General features: G+C 40.4%; 1 protein-coding gene across 1 annotated transcript in view; it reads right to left on the bottom strand.

Moving 5' to 3' along the window:
- B3GLCT (beta 3-glucosyltransferase) overlaps nt 1-18,893 on the bottom strand; it is a gene marked incomplete at both ends in the record, with an annotated part of 62,297 nt that overhangs the window by 15,401 nt on the left and 28,003 nt on the right. The window contains 5 exons of the mRNA XM_084280288.1: nt 730-861; nt 3,749-3,812; nt 5,049-5,185; nt 10,564-10,675; nt 13,780-13,856. Coding sequence (XP_084136414.1) covers nt 730-861; nt 3,749-3,812; nt 5,049-5,185; nt 10,564-10,675; nt 13,780-13,856 — 522 coding nt within the window. The remainder of the gene's footprint in view (nt 1-729; nt 862-3,748; nt 3,813-5,048; nt 5,186-10,563; nt 10,676-13,779; nt 13,857-18,893) is intronic.

Below are 18,893 nucleotides of genomic sequence, written 5' to 3'. Positions count from 1 at the left end.
TCACTATGACAACATGTTGAACTGTATCATACCTGGAAAAAGAAACTTAAATGCTACAGAGCAGAAAGCTTTGAATTTTCTCAACTCTGATCATAGAATGATAGAATGGCATGGGTTGGAAGGGACCCCAAGGATATTAGAGCTCCAACCCCCCTGCCACAGGCAGGGACACCAACCTCCAGCCTGGAGCTACACAAGGTTGCCCAGGGCCCATCCAACCTGGCCTGATAAAAGCATTTAACTTTTCCCCATTATGGGACCTAGAAGCCATAAAGCTTCTGACTCTTCTGGAAGCATGGAACACTTTTTGGCCTCTGGAAACAGTTAACCCATAACATCATATATGTGTTGTCATACAGGTGGAGGGGATGGGTTGTACTTCAATGCACCAAATACTACATTACATCTTATCTTTAGTCTCACCAAGTTTTAGATTCCTATTTGTGGAAAAAATGATTGATACTTGACAGAAATGTAAGGAGAAATACTTTATACATCATGGGCTGCTCAAACATTGTGGTAGAAAGGTCCATTAAAGCATACATGGCATTTTGTTTGCCATGGAAAGCTGAAAATATACCAAAAAAAAAGATAAATATCAGACAAATTTTCTTTTTACTTGCTGAAAAATATTTTCTTAAGGTTTGGGATTTTTAAAGACAAGTATTATGCATTTTAGTAAGGGTTTTACCTTTACTAGGTAAGTGGTTTTTAAAATCTGGTACTTACACAAAGTGGCAGAAAGTTACTGAATGTTGTTGCACAATGATCAGCCTTCTGTGAGTTCACATCATCCGTGCAGAACTCGGGCACTGAAGTAAGATGTGGTCCTTCCCCTTTCTGCCAAATATACAGGGCAATCTAGCAAAATAGCAAACATTTACATCAGCAATGAACCCAGATAAAAATTCTCAAGGCATACAAAGAAATCGTTATTACATGACAATCTTAAAAGGAAAACTGAAAAATATGGGATGCTGTTTTATTTGTCCCTTGGTTGATTAACTAGTTGCAAACCTTGCTTCTTGCTCATGTTTCCTGGATCCAATATTTTGCATTTTGCTACAATTCTCTAAACCAATTTTAAAATGTGTTTCATAGAACTACAATTAGTCTCACAAGTTAAGGCATGTCAAAACAACTCATATTTAACTTTCATGAGAAATGGCAGAGTGGATATTTACACCTTTTTTTCAAGTAAACAAAACATTCTTATTGTGTTCCCCTTTTAAAATAATTTGGTTAATTTGGAATAATGAGGCCTGTTTCACCCTCTGTGGCATTTTCAGCTTTTCAAAATAGACCCATTCTCAGGTGACAAGTTAAAATGTCCAAAATCAGTAACCAAACTCCAAGAATCACAGAACCATAGAATTGTAGGGGTTGGAAGGGACCTGGAGAGATCATGGGGTCCAACTCCCCTGCCAAAGCAGCTCCCCAGCTCATATTGCACAGACAGGCGTCCAGACGGGGCTGGAATCTCTCCAGAGATGGAGACTCCACCACCTCCCTGGGCAGCCTGTCCCAGGGCTCTGGCACCCTCACTGGGGAAAAGTTCTTCCCCATGTTGCTGTGGAACTTCCTGTGCTCCAACTTGCAGCCATTGCCCCTTGTCCTGTCTCCACAGACACTGAAAAGGGGCTGCCCATTCCCCCTGCATCCCAGACTTCAGATATTTATAAACATTCATAAGGTTCCCCCTTAGTCTTCTTTTCTCCAGGCTGAACAGTCCCAGCTCACTCAGCCTTTCCTCACAGGGGAGATGCTCCAGGCCTTAAAATGGTGTGAAGCTATCCTATTTCAGAAGTGAAGTTAAAATGTCAATTTGAGTTACAGAACAGGATAACAGACTGTTCCTAAACGAATGGAAACAGATAAAATAAAAAGACAAAAAATAGTCTTAATCCTACTTCAGATCTAATGTTAGATATATGAACACCCCCTCCCCATTATTCACTTCCAGTTTTGAATAAGCACATCTAAAAAGCAGTCTAAAAATGAGCAACAGCATGACAAAACCTCTTTAGCACATTTGCAAGATGGGCTTCCAGATGGAAAGGGATATAAATGTTGCAGATATGAGAAATAGGGACTTGGAAAGTTGTAGGGCCAAAAAACCCTGATACAGAGCACAATAAAATACCTAAGAGTAGAGACATGTCACTAGGACTCTGTCAAACTAAAACATTTCTTAAAACATTTATCATCCTTCACAAATTTAAACATGACACAGGATCATTAAAGACCACAGATAATACCCTTCAATTTGTTGTCAATCTTCATTCACACAAGAAGGATGTAGAGATAAAAACGATTTAAGATGGAGAAGAGGATGATTTATAAAGCAAATGAGGGGGAATGGAACTGTCTCTAGGGAGACCCAAGACTTGTGCAGAAAGAATAACTGCAGGGCTGGAGCAGGGTATCAATGATGATAAATCTGAAATGAAGCATATGCAACGAACTGCTGACAGACTAAGAAAGGGATGGAAGTCATTTTGCTGGTCGAGTGATCAATTGTTTTTCATTAAGCAATCTGTGGCACAGGAAAAAAATGCCTGCTAATGACTTTTATTTCTCTTTATGACACTACATTGAGAGGCTGTGTCGATGCTGAGGCAGACTGGAACAGTGAGGATATAGGAATGACTTTGAGGTAGCTTGTATAAAAGATGATCAACAGAAGCCCAAGGTCTTGTGTTTAGAATAAAAAATTAACAGGAGAAAAGAAACAGCTTGTTGGCTTGTTTCACGTAACTAAATGAAAGCTGACAGGAGTCCAGTGGCTTTTGAGAAATACATCAGTCAAGGAGGGGAAAACTATGTGGAAGAATAGCGTTGGCACAAAACCAAGTTCATTTAAATATGCTGCCAATTTATACTCTATAAATACACTGTAGATTCATGGTGGAAATGAAGAGGCTTATAAACCAGCACAGAATAAAGATCTGGAACAGCAGTTTCAAGTAAGGTGGTTTTTTATCTGGGCTGGAACCACAGTTTATAGCTGACTTTCAGAAGCTTTAGAAAATTAAACCAAATTCAACGTCACACACAATTACAGGCCAAAATCTGCAAGATTCATCCTCTCTTTCCACCCTGGTTCAGGAATTGATGTTGGAGAACAGCACAAAACTGGGCTGCACAGCCATTTTGAAGGCAGAAAAAACCCAGCTTCAGCTTCAGAAGCAGTAGCACTGATACTCTTTCAGGTGTCCCCATACCTTTCTTCTCATGTCCTTTCAGTCACCTCACTTACTTGCTGAAAGACCTAGTGGCTACCATTTAAAACTGTCACACACCAGAGGCAAAAATAAATTTTCCAGGCTTCTATGCTCCAAGTTAGACTTGATTGCTCACACAACAGTTAAGTTCCTCACACTATTTCACCCAAACTCACATTTAGCTCTTAAGGGTCTGATTTTGAACATGAGTGAGGCTGGCAAACATGTGAGATGCTATTCACATCAGCTTATGCTTCATGAATTGGAAGTCTCTGTCCTTTATAGAGCAAGCCTTAGAAGATACCCTACTGTAAACAACCCTACTGTATGTATTCATATATCAATGCAATTTTATTCATTCATTGAAATACTGTTTTAATGAATTACAATGTTCTAAAGAAAGAGAATTAAACATGCCATCACAGTCAAACTTTTCAGCAATATCCAAGAAAAATCTGTTGTTTCCATTACCATTTATCACCAGTGAAACTGATTGAAGACAGTTTTATTTCATCACTGCTTACCTCATGCTTTAAATCTATTGTGAAGTCAGACTTGAGTGGTTCACTTTTCAACTTCTTTGCCAGCCTACATAAATAAAGTTGAAGAAATTTACACAAAAAATCAATGACTAAGCATGCAGCAAACTGGCAGATATTGACCATCTTCTAAGGGGCAGAGGGGGAGGAAAATCACACTTCTCTATTTATTGCCCCAAGAAGCTGCTTCTATTTCTTTTCCATTTTTTTTTGCTTTCCATCTGAGCACATCATGGTGATGTTACCATTAGTTTTCAGCACACACAGTAGACAGAGCGTCCTTGTCTGGAGTAACATTTTCAACAGATTAAAAGCAGCAGTGGCTCTGAAGCTCAGTATTGATCAGCATCTCAAACTACAGACAATTCTCTTTTCATGTATTCCAAGGCACAATATTAAGGCACCTTCAATTTATGAAAACATCAATCCTTGCTAGAGCCAGATGCATTCAACCTCTGAAATCTATGAAGTTTTCAAATCTCATTTCAGCATCTAAGCTGAAATAAACATCAAGGTTGCCTCCACAACATGACAAACACTTCTAGAGGACAGGGCAGTCACCCTAAGATCCAGGAATGAAACTGCTGCCTGGGGAAGAGCACATTTGTAAAATTACAAGAATTGAACTAGTTGAAGGACTGGTGCTGAACACCTACTAACTAGCTGATGTTAACTTCAAATAAAATAAATCACAGACTGAGTGATGATACAGAAATCAGCTTCTGTACCCTTGCTACTTATGAACTCTTAAGTGTTTCTTCATAATAATGACACCAGAATGTGCAGAATGAGAAAGAAATGGGGTTTTATCAAAGGAGTATTTCCTGGGGAGGTTTATTGTGGGAGCACAAGTTTATGTAGGCATACCCAGAGCCAGCTGTACAGCACTGTGCCTGGCTGAATGTCTTGCTAAGTACCTTAGGTCCTCAAGCTAAAGCAGACTGGCATGTATTGGTATGGATGCTGGTAAGAGAGGTGGCAGCAGCAAAAGCTCAGTATAGGCTCTGAAGTCAGATCCATGAGAGGCCAGCCTGCCCTGGTTGATACTTCAACTGTCAAAGACAGCTCAAAATTAAAACCTGACTTTGCATGTCTACATCATCTGCAGTAAGCCCTTCAACCATACTGCAGGAACACCTTCATCCTTCACAGAAAACATCAATCTATATGAAATCACAATCATTAAAAGAATACTGACTAGCACCTAGAAAAATTGTGTAAATCAGTCTTTACTGCATAACTAATTAATCAATAGACAAAAAGTGATGAAAAATTCAATTCTTACTTGTTAACAAGTGGAATGCTGAGTGCCCAGCCAGCAGCAAAATCTGGAAATTTAAAGACTGTAGGGTTTTCAGCAAAGGCATAATGGTGAATTATTGTAGATTCTTCATCATATAATGCTTTACCTAAAAACCACTCCTGCAAAGGAACATAGGAAACAATTTTGTTGATCTACAGCATCCTTTTAGTGAAGATGATGACTGTATTCATGCTGAATAAAGCAAACCTGAAAATAAAACCAAGGGAAGCTTATTGTTCACAATAATTTGGACAAAAATTGTACTTGGTGAGAAATGAAACTCAAGGCAGTTCTCTGAATTTACACACACTCTTTTGTTTTCAAATTCCAGCACATCCCTTGAATTCCACCTGTTCAAAGAGCACTGGATCCCAGAATCATAGAAGGGCTGAGATTGGAAGGAGCCTCTTGAGATCATCTAGTCTACCCCCCTGCTCAAACAGGGTCAGCAGGAGCAGGTTGCCCAGGACTCTGTCCAGTCATGTTTTGAATACACTCCACAACCTGGGTAACCTGTTCCAGTGTTCACCCAAGCTCACTAGGGACTAGAGAAGCAGCTGCAAAGCACTGCAATCAGGAGCTTTGTGTCCATTTTGAAGTTTCATCTGTCTAGCCTCTTTCATGCTTGGCAACTTAAAAAGCAAATACATTTTAAATACCTTAATCTACAAAACAGTTAAATGAAGAAGGTCTCCAGTATGGATTTGCAAAGTAAAAAAATTAAGTGGCATTATTATTATTATTATTATTATTATTATTATTATTATTATTATTATTATTATTATTTTAAAGAACAGTGTTTAAGAATTTACTACTGACTGCTGTATTTGAGAAGAATCAGTAGACTTAAATACTATTTCCTTAACAATACTGTCTTAAGCTTTGTGTTTAGAATGGATATAAAACAAGTATACCCCCAAATTTTTGCATAAGGACCCTAATGAAAAGAAAAAATGTATGTGTATATATTTATATTTATATTTATATTTATATTTATATTTATATTTATATTTATATTTATATTTATATTTATATTTATATTTATATTTATATTTATATTTATATATATAAAACCTACTTTTCAGGCCTGTAAGTACAAATGATGGGTCAGAATTGGGAATCACTTTAACAGTGACATTAAACTTTGAAGTGTGAAGTTCCTTTGCATTAAGACAGTAACTCAGGATTTCTTTATCCTGACAACTCATCACTAAAGTAGATTGAAAGTTAGGGCAGCTCTTTTTTCACAAAAGGTTCTCTTTCCTCATACTCCTCATCACATCTGATTTTTCCTCACCTTTAAAGGGGCAGCTATCAACAGCAATGAAGAATTCCTTCAAGGCCTTAGCACAGATCACACGCTTCACATGAGAGAAATAAGTAATTCACACAAAATTCAAGACAAAAGGGAAAATATTCAAGCAAAAGCACTGCAGAAACATCAGGCCAAAATAAACTGGCCTAACCCCAAGAGGATCTTGTGTATCAGCAGACATCTTTCTAACCCCAAGAGGATCTTGTGTATCAAGAGACATCTTTCTAACCCCAAGAGGATCTTGTGTATCAAGAGACATCTTTCTAACTCCACGTAGATGTTGATATATAGACTGATCTAAATTTTCTAGCTCCCCAGAGTCGATGAGGTCAAGGTGCCATGAGTGAGATTTGGCCAGGACAAAGCAGTCAGCACACAGAAGACAGGTCTGCACACACCAGGAGACACCTCCAGCCAAAACCAACTGGCTGAGCCGAGTAGGAGTTGCTACCCTGGGGGACACTCAGCTTGGCAATGACCCCCCCAGCTTCCAGGGACACTTGTCTTGCTGCCCAGACTGAGTCAAAGCTTCAAGAACCTCACTTGTGCAAGGATGGCCTGGACACATACATAAGCATCTGTGAGTCAAAGATATGGGATGCCACCCATGCCAGAACACTGACTCTCCAAGGGACCGATGGGAGTGCAACATGGTGTCCGTGGGCACGTACACGCACGCCAGGCACTGAGTGAGCTTCCCATCAACTCTGCTCATTTGTCCCCTCTACCTTGCTCAGCTCTTCTTAATAAAATTAAACCAAATATAGCTTGTACTTGACCAGTGACTGCTTCAGGTAACAAACGCTGAAAAACTGTTTGCTTCCATAATCCCTACGTGCCTCCTGAGGCTGAGGTAGGTGTTCAGGAATCTGTTGAGTAAACAGCCAAAGTTATACTGACATCACCCAATATATGGAGAAAGTACAGGGGGAGATTGTTTTCCTGATTTTTTTTTTAAAACCACCTTCATAGGAGTTGCTACCTCATACCTACTTACTCAGCTTTGGTTTGTACCTTCAGTAACAACAGACCCTGTTTTCTCCTTCTTCTATTGGAAGGATTCAGTAGTGGTCACTGGAAGGATTCAAACCCAAGCAAAATATTGGGAGGCAAAAGAAAATGGGCAAACATACTAATTTTTATGCATAAAGATGATTGCCTTGAAACAATCAAAAGAATTAATTGTGCACACCATTTTTGAACTCTTTCAGGGCTTCCAAAGCTTCATAAAGTTTGTGACACAAGCACACTACTCTGTTTCAGACACAGTTAATAAATAGTAAGGTTTTAATATGACAGTAAGACCTGCAGACAATTTTTTTTTTCTGGAGCTCCACTGAATGAAAAAGACTTTGCATGCTAATTTTTCCACCAAAACAATCTATGGGTTAAAAAAACAACCTTACTTTCCTTTCTCTGTAAAAGAAAGAAAATTAAACCCATACATATTCCCTGCTCAGGCTTTCACATAATATTGTTTCTGGCAATATTAAGCCACAAATCAGAGTTAAGGCATTCCAGGTTAGAGCCAACACTCTCCAAGCTTACTTGGTCATTGCATTGCTTATACACTGGTATGTAGGGAAAAACTGTGCAGGCTGGCTTTATAAGATTAAATTAGTTATAAGCAAAGGTACTTAGCAACTTAAGGAATGATTACAGGTATTACATATAGGCAAAAGTCTGTATTTAAAAAATAATCTGATTTATTGCATTGTGGATCACTACCATCCATTGGATCAGTTTATATATGGTGCTTCAAAACTGGCAAAAATTACCTTTAGAAAGAGCACTTCATAGTCATTAGAGTGCTTTATTATACATCTTATCACCACCTACAACTACCTGAAGGGAGGTTGTAGAGTGGTGGGCAATAGTCTCTTCAGCCAGGGGACAGGAGATAGGACAAGGGGAAATGGTCTGTATATCAGCTGAAGGAATGTGATAAAACAAAACTCAATGCCAGACCTCAATGAGGACAGAGGTGACTTTACCTAACTTGCTAGTCAGGTTGATTCTACCCACTCGCTTTTGTACCCACTTACTCACAAACACCACGTCAAATGTACCAAATTCATCTGCTCAAGATTTGTCTGGCACAGAGGACAGGAGATTTCAGCTGTCACATCCTCCCTGTGTCATGCTACAACATCTTGTGAGTCCTTATGATTCTCAAGGACAAACTGTTCTTTAGACAAATCTTTTATATCCTTCAGGTATCAACAGCTACTAAGTCATTGCTGTGCATCAGGTTGGTTTACTCATTCTGGTATATTCTCTGTAGTCTGTTATCCTGTTAGGATGACAGGAAGAGAAGTGGCACATACAATTTGGTTTAATGTTGCTGCCATCTTCCATTAGAAAAGCACAGGTTGAATCAAACTGCTGTTGAAACATAGAATCAGAGGGGTTAAGGTTGGAAGGGACCTTTGGGGATCATCTGGTCTACTGGTGTACCCTCCCCTGCCCAAGCAGGGCCAGGTTGCCCAGGATGTCCAGATGGAATGATCTCCAAGGATGGACACATCAACCTCTTTGGGCAACCTGTGCCAATGCTCAGTCACCCTCACAGAAAGACAGTGTTTCCTCATGTTCAGATACAATTCCCCATGTGAGTGCTTGCCTGGAGGTCTTTACACAGATGAGATATTTCTCACTGTTTTTCACTTTTACTGCAGTCAATAACGTCCTTGGTTACCAATGAAGTCACCTCTTAGCACTCCTCCACAGCCTCTCACACATCTGTTTCCAAGCAGTGCTACATTCAGATCAGTCTTAATAGTTCTTGTTATTAATCTCCACATATCCAGATGGAAAAGCTGCAGATTCATCAACTACTCACAAGCTCCTTGTAGACCTTTTACTGTCATTAGTGTACACCAGCTTTTTATTCTGTAGACTGCTGAAATTTAAAAATGAATCATGAATGAGGTCACTCTGGTCTAACTCAGATTTTGTGACTGATGGACTATTGCTGTATGTGAGGAATCACTTATGGGCTATTACACTAAGATGACCATTACTATGGACAAAAGGAAAACATTTTATTTTCCCTTTAATGCAGGTTGGAACACAATTTGGTATTGTAATTGAATTTACATGCAATGCAAAGGAGGGATTTAAACTGGAGTAAGTGCAGCATCCAGGACAAAAATATTTATGTTTCTGTCATCAGTTAGAAATAGGTGTTCCTGAAACAGAAATAAATGGATATTCCAAAGCCCTGAATATATTCAGTCAGCCATTTTGGAGACAGAGCTTTAAAATACAAAGATCTCTGAGTTATTATTATTATTACCATTTTAGAAAAGAATTATGAGAAAATATGAGCAGGCCTGCCTAAGAAGTAAATATGCTGAAGTGAGACCTGAAGCATAGTTCAATACTCAGTCAAGGTAGCAATAAAAAGGCAAAAGGTATTTTGTACAGGCTATTTTGGCTTCTTTTATTCTAGGCAAAGGACAGACAGCAAGCTGATTTTTTTTTTCCAAACACTGAGAATTCTAAACATTAACAGCTGTCATGGCAGTTGCAGAACAAAAGAAAAATGCAGTTACCAAGGAACAAAGCAAATTTGGCAATGCAAATCTTTTGCTGTTGTTTCTTTTCCAGCAGGTAAAAAAAACCCCAAACCCCAACCTGTCTTATTACCAAGACAGCTCAGAAAAAAGGTGCAAATAAAATACCCTGCTATGTTAGATCAGAGCCAATTAGTCAAGCCAGCATCAATAATTCTGTCTGATGATAATTAGAACTGATGACAGACAGGAAAATGGTGAGAGGGGACCACACAGCAGAACACATTAATCTCTTTACTAATGCTACATCATTTCCAGACTATCCACAAAAAGAATCTTTTCTCTGATTAATTCCAACAGCTCTTCAGCAGCGAGGCGGCCGCTCGTGCTGCTTCATGTTAAATACCTCCTCACTCTCAGCCTCAGCAACAAAAAGCCATCACCCTACTTTAAGCTGTTTGGATACATATTTTCCTGTCCTTTGAACTCCAAGCCACCCAGGCAGTGTTGTAAAATTAAACTCTGGACCAGAGAAACTGTTTTATCACTAGGAATTCTAAAATTCTGCATTTATAACCTTGCACTCTGAACCGATCCCACACCTCACCTAAAACCTATTCGAGCACATTCAAAAGGAAGTGAAATATCTGAATTTTTATTTCACCTGAGACCCATCGAATCTTCCAAGAGTTTCTAGCAGCTTTACAACTTGAATCCTTGTGTCTTCTTCACAGAAGAAAATCCAGGAGGAGTTCCTGCCGTACGCAACAGAGAAACTAACAAAAGACATTAACATTTTACTAATGAACTGGCTTATGAACAGAAGGATAGATTCCACCCACATTCCCCAAATGTAAGTACTTTGCAATCAATTATTCATTTACACAGAAACTTTTACTACTAACTTAATCTTAGATATCAAAGGGCTACAGTGAATGGGTAAAGATACTGCCTCTGCTGCTGTCTAATTGTATAACATCAGTTATTCCAGAAAAAAAGGGAATACAGGCACATAAAGAATGTCCACTCAGAAATGTATGGATACTTCAGGTCTAATAGCCACATATGAATTCAGAAGTTTATAGACAGTAGTTTAAGTTACTTTAACTTTCTTCCAAGAAGCCCCTCTGCTGGGCATTTAACACCTCTGCAGCAATCACAGAACTGCCCAGTGACAGGTCTCCTCACAGCTGTCTGACACTGACCATCCCCAACCTAGAAGCTTCAACAGCTTTTTCAGGACAGTGAAACTACACAGACTGGAGGGACTCCCCTACCACCTCCAAAGCCAATACTAATCTCCACACAGGACTCCCAGCTCCTTCAGAAAGGTCTCATTCCCTATTTCTCTACTCCTCCCAACTTAATTCTTTCACTGCTTAACGAAACCAAACCTTATTAATTCATGACATCCTACTGGGGAAAAAAACCCCTAAACCAACCATTACTTGTCCAGTTTCCTTTGCATTTTATGCTGATTTAATTAAATAAATCATCTGAGGAAGGGGATAAGAAAATCAGCACCTCCAAACATAGAATCATAGAATGGCATGGTTTGGAAGGGACCCCAAGGGTCACAGAGCTCCAACCCCCCTGCCACAGGCAGGGCCACCAACCTCAGGTCTGGAACATCACAGATTTCTTCCTCTACATCTTTGTCTACTGATTAAATCAGTAATGAAGAGAAATGTAAGTCACCAAAAATAAAGTAAGTAAAAAAGGGTGATAGGATCATTTATATTCAAGGGAACGGTATCTGCCTAGGAAAAAAAAACCCCAAACAAACCACCAAACCAAACCAAACCTACTATCTGATAAATACTTATATTAGAATACATGATGCCTGCATCTGCAGGTCTTTAAATTACATGCTAGAAGCACCAGATTGTTGCCAGGTGCTAAACTAGTCCATCCCTTTCTTATCTGGGACAAGCCATGTTCCTATAAAGCTACCTTTCCTCTTTGTCCTGCAATGGCATCCACTTTCTGCTCCACCTGTAACAGCAAGACCTCACAAGCCATATAACCTTTTAGTTCTTAAAAGCATGTATTTATGGCTTACTTGACAGTGAAATCTGGGCAATTCTGCCTTTCAGAAGAGATATATCTGGATCTACACGAAAGCAGGTGGGTGAGGGACAAGGAGAACAAGACTAGAATGATTCAGAGGAGAGAATTCCTGTATCTTGTGAACATTGCACATACAAGTTCACAAAAAGAATGATCTGTTCATCTAGCTGCTGGTGGACAAACAGAATGATTTTTGAGGCTCAGTATTTCAGGCTTGCACAGTCTTATGTAAACCCCACAGCCCATTACTTCTTCTGAAATGCCTTATTTTGTCCAAGTGAACCTGTGCCTAGGAACTAAAAGTGAAGAGTTCTCTAACAGTTTAGAGACCTACTTAAAGATGCTGACAACCACAGAACTGGGGGAAGGCATTCTTCTGCAAGCAGTTTTCAGGTAAGATTGCATCTTATATCACAATTCCTAGCATCATCAGCTGCTGCAGAATGGACTAATCCCATAATCTCCCCTCCTCCTCCTCCTCTGTCCACTGGAAAAAACAGAAAGTACAAGCCTCACACACCTACCTAGTTCTAAACTACCCCAGGACTTCACTCTGACAAAAGCAGTCAGTGAAATAGCAGACACAAGGAACTTCATATTGAAATTCTCTTTGTGATGGAAATCTTCTACTTAAGATCCTTCTGATTTTTGCAGGGATTTTCTGCTGCTCTATCTCACAACTTAGCATTTGTATTCTTGTATTCTTTTGAGTTCTGCTGCCTTGCAAGAGCTGTCTCTCTAAAGCCTGTCACCAGGACATAAATAATTCAGTAGAGGAACCACTAGGTCGCTGAAACAGGAGCTAAGAAGGAGACATAAAGATGATTGATAGTTGGAACATTATCTCCCAGTCTTTCAATTTACCTTTAATTCTTCTCAAAGTTTGCATATATCTCAAAGACAGCTGCTATACAAGCAGTATGCTCCTCTTTCTATGCCTGGAGAAAGCAATGGGAAGCAGAAGAGGGAAAAGCATCCTGTCCTCTAACCAGTCTGATGCAAAAACCTCAAACCACAACAAAAACATCCTTTTGAGTAACTAATAAATTATATTCATTGAATTCAACCTCGAGAGGCAGCAAGGGCTCTGGCATCATTTTAGTTGAGGTTTTAGGCAAAGGGTAGCCTTCAGTATTACAGAGCTTCAGGGCTTTCTGAAGGAGGAATCGTTGCTTCCTTATAGCCACCTGCATAACTTAAGAACAGATATTGGAGATGACTTCTCTTCTCTGGCCATCCTAAGATGAAAACTGGCCATACAAGCTTCCAAAAAGACATCAGAACCTCCACTTTTTCACTACAGAGGTGCACCACCTCTTAGAAATGCTATAAGCAACAGAAGATAGAAACCTGAAACAGGTATTTTTATCTAGTCCTTAAGAAAACATTTCTGCATTTAATTCAGCCAAGCAATCTGAAAGGTCAGAAGTTCTGAAATATCTCCCACCTTACACTGTGAGAAGTGGGACCTAAATAGGAAAATAGACTTTAATTGTTAAGATATTAAACTAATCAAAAGAAACACCAATTTTAAAACCCACAACAATTTGAAGAAGGTGGTTGTTCACATTATATTATTATTGTCCTCTTATTTAAAGTAGCTTTCTCTGATTTCATCAAATGTAAAAGAAAAATTGCTTTGGAAAACTAAAAACAGAAGGGTAAGAAAGTGAAAAGGAAGGTTGCAACTGTATTTGTTGCAACTCCCATTCAAAATTTTTCCTTCTGAAAAAAAAAGAGGTCTGAGTAATTAATATTTATATTCTGGTTGCAAAAAATTCTGGAAGTAACTGACATTCATTACACTTACTCTCTCATTAATGGTAGTATTGTCCATGCACCTTCATGCCCTTTCATCTGATGAATAAGCAGAACCGTAGGCAATTCCTTTAAAAAAAAAGAAAAATAAACTTGAATTATATGCATTTTTTTTCCTAAATGCCATCTAATCTTACAAAAAAAATTACTCTGGAATAACTACTCAGCTCTTCATTGGTTCTTACTGGCAAGTAGCCCTGCAGAATACATGAATCAGGATGGCATGAAACAAGGTGACTTGCAGTTCAGGGGAACTGCTTCTTCTAACTTAGATCCTTAGATCCCGATTAGATAAAAAGCTAATCCACTTCAAGTGAAGTGTTTTTATAGGTCCCATGTAATAAATATGTCATACACATTCCTTTACCCTATCACAAAATCCCATACTGTAAAAAAAGACATACAAAATGTGCCCCTGTACTGGGCATTGGTGAGGCCACACCTCGAGTGCTGGGTCCAGTTCTGGGCTCCTCACCATCAGAAGGACATTGAGGTCCTGGAGCGAGTGCAGAGAAGGGCAACCAGGCTGGGGAAGGGGCTGGAGGGCAAATCCTCTGAGGAGCGGCTGAGGGAGCTGGGGCTGTTTAGCCTGGAGAAGAGGAGGCTGAGGGGAGACCTTCTCCCCACCTACAACTACCTGAAGGGAGGTTGTAGAGAGGTGGGCGATGGTCTCTTCAGCCAGGGGACAGGAGATGGGACAAGGGGCAATGGCATGAAGCTGTGCCAGGGCAGGGACAAATTGGACATTGGAAACAAATGTTTTCCTGACAGAGTTGTCAGGGCCTGGAACAGGCTGCCCAGGGAGGGGGTTGAGTCACCTTCCCTGGATGTGTTCAAAGAAAGGGTAGCTGAGGTACTTAGGGATCTGGTTTAGCTGAGGATGGGAATGGTTGGACTTGATGAACTTCAAAGGTCTTTTCCAAACTTGTGATTTTGTGATTCTGTGAAAAACCATAAGCTATTCTAGAAAGGCTTCCACTGACAGTCATGTCACACAGAGCTTCTAACACTCATAACTTCACTGAGTTCAGCTCTGACCTGTCACATTAACACCATGACAAGAAAACCACAGGTTTATGCAAAAATAAAAATGAAGAATTAGCATCTCTGTCTTCCTGAAAAATCAAAGCAGCTTTCTAAAAAGGAAAATCTTTCTATAAAGATAATAAAAGATACTATAAATAAAATAGCTTCTTCAAAAGAAAAAATACAGGAGGCTCTCTGTTGCTTTTCATTTCTCATTTTATGTATTTTCACTCTGAACCTAGTGGAACTGGGCTGCCCTATCCATTTTATTTCTCTTTCCTTCAGTACCCAGACAGAAAAAAAAAGCAATATGTACCTGGTGTCAGCTTTGGGGAGGGAAAGGGCACGTGCAGGCTCACTCATCAGGGCATGGTTAGATAGTCAAGGTAGCAGTAAGCAGGTTTGCTTTGTTTTCCTACAGTATAGAGTCCACTGAATTTCCCCTGAGCTTAACTAAACCCTGCCCTAAGTGTATGGTTTAGTAAGTACAGGCTTCTTAGAACATCATTCACATGATGTTGCTCATCAATATTTATAATATGTCTTATGTGACATCATATTGTTAATACTACATAGAAACAGACCCAAAACTGCAGGGGGAAATGCAAAACAGGAGAGTAATACTTTTATTTCTGTACTACTGAGTCACCAGATCAGAACAACTAGAAAACTTGTAACACAGCAGAGAAAAACACAGGAATGTACAGGAATCTGCTCTTAATGAGTCCATTAATGAGAACAGGTATCCCCAGGTGTCTGGCACATATCCCTGTGTGTCCCAAGTTTAATAAACAGCCTCACAAAACCCAGAGCTGGGAGGCAGGAAGGGGGGGGATCCTACACCCTAGACACTTGTTGAATCACACAGTTCCCCAGTCTCCTAGTTTTTTTCTCTACATGCTCTGCAAGCAGTTAATAACACCTTCCTTACTCCCTTACCTTCCTTTCAGAAAATAATCCAGACCCATTCAGAGCCAGCCTACCCACCCTCTTCTCAGCCCTCTCACTGGGAGGTTAAATAAGCCAGGCTCTTCCAGCCATCCTTATGACTCCTTTGCCAAAGGAGAGTTGTGGAATCACACTGAGGTTTCCCTACAGCTTTATTTTCAAAAGCATGTTGCTTCTGTAGACTCCATGAAAGGTAACAGAAAGTAAGAGCAAACCTCCTACCTCTAAACCAAATCGATTTGCTAGGAATTGCCACTGTCAAATACTACACTGGACACTACATCTTCTCCATACTCTGGGAATTCTCTAAACCACTGGAAATGACAATACACATTTCTATATTTAAATAGGTTTTATGTTTTAAAGACATAAGCATCAATGTTTATCAGAGCATCACGTTCAAGAATTCAGGGCAAACCATTACTTCAATACATGCTTTCAAATAACCACCAATATGATTTAAAGTACTAAATCACAATACAACTGCAAAAATAGTACTTTGCATCCATTTAACAAGCCAGCTACTTAGGACCTTCTCCAAGATGTTAATCACCTTCTTGAACCTTTGCTCTATTTCACCCTTTAAGCTGTTTAAAAAAAACCCCCACATTAACAGATTCACACAGAATCTTAGGGGTTGGAAGGGACCTGGAGAGCTCATCGGGTCCAACCCCCCTGCCAAAGCAGCTCCCCAGCTCATATTGCACAGACAGGCGTCCAGACGGGGCTGGAATCTCTCCAGAGATGGAGATTCCACCACCTCCCTGGGCAGCCTGTCCCAGGGCTCTGGCACCCTCAAACTACTCAATTTTTTAAAAAGGTTGGTATTTTTCCAAATATATGTCCATCAACAAATGAACTATGCCTTCCCCTCCAATTGCTCAAAAAAAAAACCCCAAACTTTTAATTTCATTTATTTTAATCTACACTGGGCTACATGTTCCAAAAATCAAAGTTAAGTCTGGAGCCTTCAAGTAGAGTTTGCTGACAGAGTCATCAAGTCCAGACTTCTCAAAATGAATATAAAACCTAATTTCATTCTTGTAACTACTGAGATGTAACATCCACAGCTATTGATTCACTTCAAAATTCTTACCATTAATCTTAATACCTGTAAGAGACACACTTACTAAATAAAGCTCAAACATAACTGGAACATTGAAACGGAGACAAAAAGCAGCTGCTACTGCTTCCTCCCACTGCCCCACTTACTCTGTCTATGTAAATCCATTTTTGTGCCTATTCTCCTACTTGCTGTACTGTGTTGCACACAAATAGTATTCCCCTGGGATGAAACTAAACCAGATGTGCTGCAACTAACAGACCTCTAGTTCACAAAACTGAATCAGAACTACTCCAAGACAAAAACCTTTGAAATGCCATGTAACACCAGCACTAGCTCCTCAGCAACAGCTGCATCTATGCATTGTCTCCTTTGGCAATAAACTACTTCCTAATGCACAAGAGAGTGGAGCACATCTGATATATTTCCAGTTAACTGGGATTTAAGAAAATAGTAATTAAAAAATTACATGGATTTTAAGTCAATCTAATACTTATATTAAAGATAAGAGAGCCAATGGGATCCTGGGGGGCATCAGAAGGAGTGTGGCCAGCAGGTCACAGGAGGGGATCCTCCCCCTCTACTCTGCCCTGGTCAGGCCCCACCTGCAGTATTGTGTCCAGTTCTGGGCTCCCTGGGATAGAAAAGACAGGGATCTCCCGGAGAGAGTCCAGAGGAGGCTACAAAGATGATGAAGGGCCTGGAGCATCTCCCCTGTGAGGAAAGGCTGAGTGAGCTGGGACTGTTCAGCCTGCAGAAAAGAAGACTAAGGGGGAACCTAATTAATGTTTATAAATATCTGAAGTATGGGATGCAGGGGGAATGGGCAGCCCCTTTTCAGTGTCTGTGGAGACAGGACAAGGGGCAATGGCTGCAAGTTGGAGCACAGGAAGTTCCACAGCAACATGGGGAAGAACTTTTCCCCAGTGAGGGTGCCAGAGCCCTGGGACAGGCTGCCCAGGGAGGTGGTGGAGTCTCCATCTCTGGAGAGATTCCAGCCCTGTCTGGACGCCTGTCTGTGCAATATGAGCTGGGGAGCTGCTTTGGCAGGGGGGTTGGACCCCATGATCTCTCCAGGTCCCTTCCAACCCCTGTGATTCTGTGATTCTATGATCATATGGTTTAGCTTAGGATGGGAATGGTTGGACTTGATGTTCTTCAAAGGTCTCTTCCAACCTTGTGATTCTGTGGTCTCCATATAGAGAATATTTACTGTTCCATGCCCAGCAGGGGTTTCCGTAGTGTAGTGGTTATCACGTTCGCCTAACACGCGAAAGGTCCCCGGTTCGAAACCGGGCGGAAACACAAGATTTTTCAGGTTCAGATTAGATGTGAGAAAATAATTTTTCACTGCAAGACTTGTCAGGACCTGGAACAGGCTGCCCAGGGATGGGCTGAGTCACCAAAATCAAAATGAGTCATCAAAAAAATGGTAAATTGAGGTACTTAGGTTTAGCACAGGATGGGAACGGTTGGACTCGATGATCTTAAAGGTCTTTTCCAACCTTGTGATTCTGGGATTTAGTTTGAGGAGCAGTCTGAATTTTGAAAACTGAGGCAAGTATTTGAACTTGCTAAGTAAGAAGTGTACCTTTGGAGGAATAAAATTAATGTAAGAGTTCTCACCAATTTATTCTTCATTTTCTCTTTCCATCCCTAGAGAATCCCTTATCTTCCCTGTTTTGTCCTTATGACAGTTAGTGATCACCACCACCCCAAAGTCAGTCTTATAATAAATACTCCCAGAGATCACAGAATCATAGAAGGGCATGGGTTGGAAGGGACTCCAAGGATCACAGAGCTCCAACCCCCCTCACACAGGCAGGGACACCAACCTCCAGGCCTGGAGCTACACAAGGTTGCCCAGGGCCCCATCCAACCTGGCCTTGAACACCTCCAGGGACGGGGCATCCACCACCTCTCTGGGCAGCCTGTTCCAGCCCCTCACCACTCTCTCTCTAAAAAACTTCCCCCTAAGATCTAATCTAAACCTTCCCTCCTTTAGTTTTAATCCATCCCCCTTGTCCTGCCAGTGTCTACCCTTTGAAAAAGTCGATTCCCCTCCTGTT

This window comes from Gallinula chloropus, assembly GCF_964237585.1.
Source record: "Gallinula chloropus genome assembly, chromosome: 1".
Classification (NCBI taxonomy): Eukaryota; Metazoa; Chordata; class Aves; order Gruiformes; family Rallidae; genus Gallinula; species Gallinula chloropus.
Note: the sequence above shows the minus strand (reverse complement) of the source record. Positions and strands in the feature narration are given on the sequence as shown.